General features: G+C 37.1%; 1 protein-coding gene across 1 annotated transcript; it reads left to right on the top strand.

The window, feature by feature from the left end:
- The first annotated feature begins 2,871 nt into the window (after positions 1 to 2,871).
- Positions 2,872 to 9,638, top strand: LOC149044640 (uncharacterized). Its single transcript, XM_089206132.1, has 2 exons — positions 2,872 to 3,067; positions 7,988 to 9,638. Exons 1-2 carry the CDS (start codon positions 3,013 to 3,015, stop codon positions 8,377 to 8,379), a joined length of 447 nt encoding a protein of 148 aa, XP_089062258.1. The 5' UTR covers positions 2,872 to 3,012; the 3' UTR covers positions 8,380 to 9,638.
- The last annotated feature ends 1,439 nt before the right edge of the window (positions 9,639 to 11,077 follow it).

The raw sequence follows: 11,077 nt of genomic DNA, 5'->3' as shown, positions 1-11,077 counted from the left end.
CAACCTTATCTTCAGCTTCCCCCACCCCCCCCTCTTTTTAGAAAATCATTAAGTACATCATTCTGTCTCCACAGGTATTTTCAAGAGATACTGCTATTACTGCGTTGGGCCGAATTTGGAGGAATGTCAAAGAAATCAAACATTTGGTGAGACCTATGACACTTACGCATGTCTGCAATATCATGTCACGTTCGACAATGGATCAGTGAAATTCGATTCTGTTTTCAAAGGGTACATAAATAAACGTCTCTGTGAACAGTTCAGCAAAGGAAACTTTACCGTAATGTGCGACGTTCCTTTCTATGAATGCAAAGCAAAGTGCTGCTTTGAAGATTATTGCAACAAGGGAAATATTATGGACACAAGTGGTCAAGTTTCCAACTCCAACAAAGCAGTTTTTATCAGCGATGTTGTCGTAGCCATGGGGTTGTTGTTGGGTGTGTCGCTTGCAGCTTTTAGTGTAAAGTAGTCATAGAACGTTTTGATGATTCATGTGGTTGAAGTGAAATCAACTTTGTGTGTAATCTAGCTGTTAGTATCAACATGTAGACAGTTTTGAGGTTGAAGTCGTGATGGAGCTCTTATGCAAACCCCGGAGCAAATCTGTTTTTACCCTCATTTCTCATTGGTCAGCGATCATGACGCTAACTTTTTTTGTGATAAGTTGATGTGATTACTTTGGTTTTTATATTTCGACAGCCAATTTAAAAACTTTCTTCTATTGAAAATAGCGATTTAGTTGTTTTGCCACTTATCAATATAGTTTGTGTGGACTTCCTTTCCTATTTAAGGGGGAAGGGGTTGTGGGGAAGGCCTACTTCTTTGAGTAGAGGTTGATTGTTACCCACTAAGGGACTTGTTGCTAACTCTTTGCTTAAAAATTTAACCTGTGAGTCGTTCGGAGGGGATTTATCAATGAGAATCTGTCTTGGACTGATCATGTGGATTACATTAAGACCAAAGTGTCTCAGAGGCTTGGCGTTTTACAGAGAATAAAACATCTTCTGCCAAGAAATACAAGGGAACTCTTTGTAAAAGCCATGGTGCTGCCAATCCTTGATTATGCAGATGTGACTTGGGGGGATAAATCCAACACCACTCTGATGAACAAGATCCAATTACTCCAGAATAAAGCAGCTAAATTAATTTTAGATATGCCAAAGCATTCATCAGCAACAGAAGCTCTTGATCTACTTGGTTGGGATACATTGGAAAAAAGGCGAAGATCTCATCGTCTATTTTTGGTTTTTAAGTCCTTGAATGGACTAATTGATTGGAATTTTAATTTTAATCATTTTAAAGATATACATGATTATAACACTCGTTTTAATAACAACATTTGTAAACCACAATCAAAGCGTACATGGGGTCGGCATCGGTTTGTTTGTCATGCAGTAGATGACTGGAACGCTCTCCCAGACGGCATTAGGAACATTTCCGATTTTTCAGTTTTTAGACGTCTTGTTAAAAACATGTAGTCTCTTCTATTGATTATACCCTTTTATCCTATTCTTGATAACCATATTTATATTTTCTGTTATCTTTACGTTAGATTTATGCAGGGCCTCACTGAAAACCACACTTTGTGACGTGGGCTCCCTGTCAAAAGATCTTATTTATTATTATTATTATTATTATTATTTCATCTCTGAGGTTATTTACCGTCAAAAGTGCAGTTTGTTAAAAACTTTCACACGGCTTAATAGTCTTTCAAGCCTGATTATTTTAATCGCTGGAGGCGAATAATTCTAGATCTGAAATAATTTTTTAAGAGGGGTAAGCCAGTTGCCAAGTGTGTCAGTTTGTAGTAGTCAGATATGCATGATTTGTTCTGATGTCTGACGTTTTGTAGAGTTTGACATCTCTGCAATTGATTCATTTCCTCCTCTTCACTTACGCTTTAAGCGATGATTATTGGGTAGTCATCAGTTCCAAAAACTTATCATGAGATTCCAACCCTTCAAACTAAAAAATGGTTATGGTAGCGTTATCATCTTAGCTGCGACTACGAGGGCCATAATGACTTCGCAAGGCAAAGGCAAAGACAATAAGCCTCCAGAGTTTTTGTGAAAGTAAATAACTGAAAATTTTTAAATTCCTCAGTTGTTGAGTACTCAACTATTTCAAAGATCACTGTGACCTGTGAGACAACACACAAAAGAGTTAAATGGAAAGTAGAAGTAACTAGTTATGTCTTTTATGAAGCTGTAAACTTACCAGGTTTTTTCTAAGAATCGATCTTGTTTATAAACTTTGAATTGTCATTTTCTTTCAATGAAAGCAAAGTGAATCTGTGCCCGCCTAGCGTTAAATTCAAGGCATGACGGAGTGAGAAAACTGTGAAAGCTTTTGATCAGAGTTGATTTGATCTGCAGGTCACTTACAAGAATTCCGTGATCGCGAGAAAACTGAACTGTCTGTTTAAGCCTGATCCTCGGTCACAGCTGGCTCGCCTTTAGATTTGACATGAATAAGCAAGTTAAATTCAATAGCTTTTCGACTCAGAATGAAAATTTGGGCTGTTGGTTTTAGTCATAGCAACGTGACTTTGCTGATTGTTCGCCTTTTCTCGTCGTAAAAAAAGTTGGAGACGCTTCGTTTAAGCCATGCGCGCTACTTTCATTGAAATTTCCTCACCAGCTGCAGAAGGAAAGTCTTATTCTCAAGTATAAAGTCCAATTTGACGTAACAGGTGATGAGTGACGAACGGATCGCCATAGGAAAGGCTGCGGCAGTTGTAGGCTCTCTCCCAGAGTAAAACTTTTGGAAGGTTTTGGAAGAAACGCATTCATATCCCGAGAGCTACAAGATTCGTATTTCACTTTTAGTCGTCAACAGTTCTGTGACGGAAGGGTGTTTTCTTTTCTTCCTTTTTTGGTGTGGCCCCCCGCAAAGAATAAGTTTTTTCTTAGAGCCTGCAGTTCTAAGAAATCGATTGATCTCATCCTTCTGATAGCCGACGGTGTCTGGTGCTTTTAGAGGTATACTTCAATTCAAGTTCGACGAGGCATCATGAAAACCGTATTGTTGGTGGGTTACATTTTCTTCTGCTCCTTCTGGACCATAGGTGAGTAAGACTGTGACTAAAAAACAAGCCACTCATGATTTCGTTCATTAAACTGAACTTGAGTAAACAAAGATACTCGTGCATGTACAACACTTCGCTGTTATGCTGATGTGTCTGGAGAGTAGCATAGTTGTTTCTTTGGCGTAGGAAACTATATTATTATAGGTACAACAATTATTTGTTATTCTTTAATCGGAAAATCACGTCAAATAAATGGGGAAGATGGTCTTTTTTTTAAGTGACCTGGTGCTACGAAACCACTATCCAGACCAAGTATCTCTCGATATAAAATCGAAAGACCGACTTAAACAACAGCTCGTTATGATGAATCGAAATCTGGGCGGAAGGGAATTGACTTGACGTGAACATTTTGCATTAATTCTGCTTCCTCGTAGTGGCGGCGAAAGCGATCTTGACTAAGAATACAATTGACGCGACGTGCGTTTGTGTGGTTTGTTGACATATCGTGGCGGTGAACTCAGGCAACACTGCCAGTCTTGAAATCGGTAATGAAGGTTCTTAATGGCGGCTAGCTACTTCTCTGGATTACCGTAGTTTCTCAGTTATAAGGAGCACGGTTTTTTGAAGAAAATTCTGTCTTCGGTTGGAAAGCTAGTGCTGAAATTGGGGTGTGTCTTATAGCCAAGTATTTTTGCACAACAAAATTTTAAGATCACAATTTTAGTAGAACTAACAGTTAAAAAGACGAATAAGACACTAATTGTTGAGAGAAAACGCAGAAAAGTAGAAAAAGCAGAGCTTTTTGGCCTGAGGTGTAGCGAATATTGCGTCGAATTCAATCCTTTATTGCTATAAATTAAAAAGGAATACTGCTTTTAGAGCACTAATCAACTTCTATAGAAAAGCGAACAAACGGAAATTTGCATATGTGCTTAACAACACCTTCTCGGTAACATGATATCCAACTCAGGTCCTTCGGTTGGTAACCTTCCATGGATGCACACTTTGCTGTCATCCGCAGCTCACCAGAAACAGGAAATGTTGCTGGTTGCATCATTTTCTCACCATGGATTCTGAAATGCCGTATTCATGGGCAATTTCACGATTGTTAGACATGGTTTGATGCTACTCTGGTTTAAAGATTTAATGAATTCAACCGAGAAGTTTCAATTCAGAGACCCACCGTTTCGACACTCCTTACTAGTGCCTTCATCTGGGGATTTCCTTGGCAATTCTCTTCTGTTAGCACCACTTTTTCCAAAACCAACAACCAAAAAGCATAGCTCTCTTACAGCGTTTTCGTTGTTAGAACTGTTTTTCAGCTACTGTATTGTTGTTGCGGTGGCGAAAGGAAACCTACTTAATTTCGCTCGCAGAGTTTCAGCGTATCCAAATGTTGCGACATTCAGGGCTCGCACTTGATTGGCTATCTGCGAGTTTCTTTGATTATAGACCAATCAGAATGTCTGGTTTGTTACTTCTTTGCACTGAATCAACCTTCTTCTGCTCTGAATTACCTGAAAACTGAATTTATCTTAACCAATCAGAACTGAGTAATCTTTTCACGCATATTATTAATATTAATAACCTTGCTACAAAATTCATTGAGTATATTGCAAATTAATTAAAAAGGATTTAAGTAACTGATTGATAGATTTCATATTGTTAGATTCGATTATCGAATGTGGCAGAGAATTCCACAATTTTGCTTCTTGGTATAATATTGTGAATTGTTTGATGTTAGTTCTACAGACTTGGGGACAGTATAATTCAGCATATCTAATAGAATTTATGAATTATGAATTATGAATTTGGCTTCCTGTCTGAAACAAGTTTAGCAAAAGAGCAAGGCAACATTTCATGGTGATACACGTACATGAAGGTTCAAACCTGGAAAGAATGCAAACTGTAACTGTCAAAAATACCAAGTTTTTGAAAAGGGGTTTACCAGGGGCGCTATAATCTGCAGCTAAAATTATTCGAACAGCTCTTTCCTGTAACAAGTAGATCTTGCAACAAGTAGGTTTGTGGGATATGTATAACTCCATACTAAATTGCAGTAGGTAAGATATGTTTAGCCTAAAGTATAATAAATTAAAAGAAGAGCTTTGCTAGGTACGTGAAACCTTGCTATATATTTATATATTTTATCATTCCTATTGTTTAAGAAATTTTTTTACAAATGTAGTGAATATGCATTTTCCACGCAAGATGATGGTCTCTGTAAACGTCTACGAATGTGATGTGTTCAACACCCTCAATAACTGTGTCATTAATTTTAAGAGGGCTTGTCGCTATTAATTATTTTTGTTTAGGTCTAAAAATCATGATCTTTGTTTTTCCACATTAATGGACATCTTGTTAGCAGTTAACCAAGTCGCAACATGACGAATTGCATCGTTCAGGTAATCCATAAAAATTTTAGGATTTCGGTTTTGGTAAAAAATGCTGGTATCGTCGGCAAAAAGTAAACATTTAGCATCTCTTAAGTAATTTGGGAGGTTAATGATATACAAAATAAAGAGCAATGGCCTCAAATTGTATCCTTGCGGGACGCCGCAGACAAGTCCTCTTTCGCGTGAAGTTTTCTCATTGACTTGGACTACTTGTAATCTACTAGTCAAGTAACATTAATGCATATTTCACCCAGTCAAGTGCTATACCTGCTAGATCATAGAATTCCAATTTTTATATAAGAATACAGTGATTAATTGTGTCAAAAGCTTTAGATAAGTCCAAAAAGACACCTGCAAAGAAATTTTTGTTATCAATCCCATTTGCTATTTTGTTAATAGGGCTTATCAATGCATGTCAGGCAGTCTCTAAACCCAAACTATTGTTAGACAAGATCATATTTTCAGTTAAGTACCTCGAGGTACGATTTTATGCAATTTTTTCAAACAATTTTGAAAAAGCAGGAAGTATTGAAATTAGTCTGTAATTTTCAATCAATCATGGGTCGTCCGCCTTAAATACAAGGACCTCTTTTGCAATTGCGATTGTAGATGGAAAAATACCCGAAGTCAAAGACAAGTTAATGATATGCAACAACGGTTTACAGATAAAACCAAAGGACTTTTTAATGGTAGACAAAGGCGAATCGTTCAGTTCAGGAGCTTTGCCTTCCTAAAAGTTTTCTACAACCTCAGCGAGCTCGTTTATTCGTACGGGATCAAAATTTTGCAAGGAGGAAGACGAGACTACCGTTAGACATTCATTAGAAGACACTGGGATGATCTTGCTTGCCAAATTTGGGCCAACATCAGCAAAGTAATTGCAGAACCTGTTTGCAATCTCTTCAGAATCAGTAACAGTCACACCGTGTTCCTGTATCCATGAAATCTTAATGGGTTTACATTTTGTACGATTTTTAGCACAATTTAGAATTTTCCATGTAACTTTGATATCACTTTTATTTTCAGTAATCAGGGCTTCTTATTATTGTTTTTTTTGGCAGTTCTAAATGGACGCGCAGCTTATTTTTGTGTTCAGTTTATCACTTGATCGAGAGCTCAGATGCTGTTTGTACTTTGGTTTATTGATTTTAATTATCCCACAGAGATCCAAGGCTTTGCAATTTCAGATAACTCTTTTCCTTCTACGTTCCTAAAAGGAAAACAAGTGTCGAAGATTCCTATGTATTTTTCTAGAAATGAGTCGTAAGCTGTATTTGCATCTTCAGCTTTATTAATGAAACACCGATCAGCATTACGTAAGACAATGTTGAATTCTTCTCTTCGCTTTGTACTTGTATGTCTCAGACCCAAGCGGATGCGTCAGATCTCTTAAAGACAAAAAAGTCTTTCAGAGATCTGACGCATTCGTTTGAAAAATTGAATATATCGGAAAATGGTCCGAAATATCTGTAACAGTGAGTCCGTTTTTGGCAGTGATTAAAGTGTTGTTTGTGAATATGTCGTCGATTAATATTGCAGAATACTGAGCTGTACGCGTTAATTTTTTTATTAAGGGCAAAAAAAGAGAAAGGAAATAGATTTTCTACAAATTCTGCAGTAATAGAGTTGTTTTGAGATTGCAATAAGTCTAAATTAAAATCTCCAGTAATGTAAGATATTCCCAGAAACGTTAAAAGATTTTCAGATGAGGGGGCGATAGATGACGCCAACAACAGGAATTTTCCCATTGCCTAAGCAAATTTCGATAGTGATTCAAAGATATTCGAATCATGTGAGTTATAGTCCTTTAAGACTTTGAAGCTCAAGTTTTGGTCAACATACATGCCAACTCCTCCCCCGGCTCTGCCACGATTTGTTAGTGATTCCTGACAAATTGATATCCTGGCAGATCAAGTTCATCACAATCCGTGTTTGGTATCCAAGTTTCGGTTATGGAAATTACGGAGAATTTATGTTCAGTAGCGGCTAACATATGGCAAATATTTTTGTGATTCTATGCCGTACTCCTCGTATTAAATTTATGATAGGAAAATTTTTTCGATCAGCGCTATTATTAATTTGGTTCTTTAATCCCTCTTCAGTTTCCTTAGTGCAATTACCAATGAATTTCTTGATGTTATTGTCGGGATCAAGAGATCAATGGGAAAACGATCAGCCAGAAAACTTAACAACTTAATGTTAATGATGTATCATGACTACTTGTTGCATGTCCAGTCGTTGGCTTGTACAGATAAACTGACTCGCCTTTTTATATTAAATGCCCTACACGTGACGGTCGCGATAATTTATGAACAGGCTTCCATTAGGGTAAGGATTAAAAGAAATGGTGTATGCCGAAGGAAAGCAGGCTGACAAACGCACTAATAAGTTCTAGAAAGTAATAAAATACAAACAAAAAAAGAGTTCTCGCCTAGAGAAATCTCCCGTGATTCATAGCAGAAAGTAAACCAGCCTCGTCCCAATCTTCACCCTCCTCCTCACCTCCCTCCCCTTCCTTCCGCCTCCGTAAAACAAGAGGTTTTAGGTCTTACTTTCTCCTCAGGTGTTTTCAGTTCTTTGCACTGTTATTGGTGCATCAGTTATAAATCATATGAAGACTGTCAAAGAAATCAATCACTGGCGATGGGGAGGCATGGCGTCCACGGATGCCTGCAACAGCATGTCATGATCAGATTCGACAATGGATCATTGGAAAAGCAGGTTTTTTACAAAGGAGTCCTACCTAAAGAATCGTGTGATTGGTACAAAACCAAAGAGGCAACTTGCTCCTCTCCTCTCGAAACATGCAAAGAAAAGTGCTGCTATGAAGATTACTGTAACAAGGGAAATATTCTGGACACAACTGATCAAGATTCCAGCTCCAACAAGGCAGTTTTTATCAGCAATGGTGTCGTAGCCATAGGGTTGTTGTTGGTAGTGTCAATTGCAGCTTAAAGTATAAATTAGCCGTAGAAAGTAAACCACATTCATGTGGTTGAAGTGAAATCAGCTTTGTGTGTAATCCAGCAGTTAGTATCAATATGTAGGCAGCTTTGAGGTTAAATTTATGATGGAGTTCTTATGCAAACCCCGGAGCAAATCTGATTTTACCCTCATTTCTGATTGGTCAATGATGACGCTAACCTTTCTTTATGATAGGCTGTTGTGATTACTTTGGTTTTTATTTCTCGTGAAATTGTCTTGCTGTAGTTCCTCATTATATTGAGAGGATCCTGATATTGATTTATGAGATAAGTAACTTAAGAAACAAAGGTAAAAATATGAACCAAAACCCGCTCAGACTAATAAACGAAATTACTATGTAGTATTTGTTAAACGATAAAATTACAATTATAGTTAATCTACAATATCGTAAGGGTTTCCTGTATTGATGTTGGAAAGAAAAGGAATGGAAATATTATTTTATTCTAAGTCATTTAATCTAAATTATAAAAAGGGCAGGTTGATTACTTCGTACTCCTTCTTGGTCGTCTTATCTTAAAGGTTGAGTTTAATCACGTTCTTCTTGTGAGTTTGGCCACTTTCACCTAGTGAGTTTAATCACGTTTACTTCGTTGTGATTGTGAGGTTGACATGGAACTCGTGATAAACCGTGTTCTTAAATAAGTTAATTTGTTAGTCCAGGAAGAGTAAATCTCCCTGGTAATAGGTCGCGTTCGACACCTTCGTGTACCCAGAGGTAATTTAAGGGTAAACAGGTGATGCCCCTCATGTTTCGCAGCAAGAAGCAATTTGGGGACGGTACTTGTGAGCGCCTTTCTTCTTTAACTCTTGTGACCAAGATGTTGTTATGTAACAATCTTTAAAGGCGATTTTCTCTTAAGATACACTTTCAGGTATAAATAATACTCTACACCAAGGTTATTTGTAATTTTTATATTGTCGATCTCGTTTCTGTTCTGGCCGATCCCAACCGTAAAGATATGAAAATTAGGGAAGACATTAATTTTGTAACTGCGTAGACAACCCTAAAGTGCTTACTCAGTATGTGGGAACTATAATACGTAGTCAAGCGCGATTCGCTAGTTGAGATGGTACGATGACGACACAAAAAGATTGACGGCTTAGAAATGTCATCCACAGTGTCACCTTTATAAGCGGAGACTCTAGTTTTCCCTGATATATTGAAGCTAGTCCCCATTGTAACAACTTGAGAAGAAAAGTAAATAAAGAAGGATCAACCAAACCACAAACGAGTGTTAGAGAAATCAATTCTAACATATTATCGTGGAAAAAGTGTGAACGTTTTGTTCAGTATAAATAAAGTCATGAATATTCCCGAAAACCGCAGATTTGAAACATGATGCTTTCGTTTTGTTTTTTTTATTGAAAATAGCGATTTATATGTTTTAGCATTAATCAATTTACTTTCTCTGAATTTCCTCTTCTTTTTAAGGGGGGGAGGGGGAGGGGGGAGGCCTACTTCTCTGAGTAGAGGTTGATTGTTACCAACTGAGGGGCTTGTTACCAACTCTTTGCTTAAAAATTTCACCTGTGAGTCGTTCTGAGAGGATTCCATCTCTGAGGTTGGTTATCGTTAAAAGTGCAGCTTGTTATCAACCTTTATACGGCTTAAACGTGTTTCAAGTCTCATTATTTTAACCACTAGAGTCCTTGAAGAATTTTTAAGACTGCTAAACCAGTTGCCAGGTTTTCAAATGTGTTTACTCTCTAATCTTTTCAACTAATTTCACACCAACTGACAATTTGAAATATTAATATTTAATTCAGTATTTGTATATTTAAAAATCTATACGAGAGAGAGAACGGCTTTGGAGACTATTATAATTTTACAGCTTCTACTGTGACCTCCAACCTTCACTTATCTAATCGAATTTGTTTATTTCAGTTTCACGCGTGCTGGATGTTTGCACTTACAACATAGGTAACTGAGGTAGTATTTGAAACCGCAGGTAGAAAGTGTAAGCTCGCTCAACAGCACTCTGAAAACATGCCAAAATGTTAAAGTAGCACAATAGCATTTTTATGGATATGAACTGTAGCATTCTTAACCCAAAAATCTGAACTATGTTTTACTTAACACAAACTTGCCTCAAACACTCACTTGTTTGTTGCTTTGAATCTAGCGAGTTTTCCTGGTAACTTTAACGGCCGGTTAGCTCTTTTTCAGTTCCCCTGCAATGCCCTCCACATAATGATAATTCTAATTATAGTAATATTAATAATGATTATAATAATGGTTATTTTCTTTCTTTATCGTGGGTAGCTCTTAGTATTTACATGTTACCCTCCGAAAAAAGACAAAACAAAATGGAACAAAAAAATAATCAATTACTGGTTTAAGGTCTTTTCGCACTAAAAACTAAACGAATACTGTCTGAATGAGTCAGTTTACTCCTGGAAATATTAAATATTCTAGTCTGTTTCGTGTGTTCCTCGATTGAACAGAGGCGAATATGAGAAACTTTTCACAGAAGTAGCTTGACGGCATACTCTTTAATGCCTTAAAGACTATTGTTTCTCAATCACTTGATAGCTATATCGCCCCTGGTTTGGATGCGTGAATCTTATTAGTCAAAATTTTAACGCGTTGTAAAGTTCTATAACTTATTTAGGCACGGATTGAATTTTCAGCATCAATTTGGCCATCTTTCTCCGAAATTTTTTTCGT

This window comes from Pocillopora damicornis, chromosome 5 (genome assembly GCF_964200805.1).
Source record: "Pocillopora damicornis chromosome 5, jaPocDami1.2, whole genome shotgun sequence".
Classification (NCBI taxonomy): Eukaryota; Metazoa; Cnidaria; class Anthozoa; order Scleractinia; family Pocilloporidae; genus Pocillopora; species Pocillopora damicornis.
Note: the sequence above shows the minus strand (reverse complement) of the source record. Positions and strands in the feature narration are given on the sequence as shown.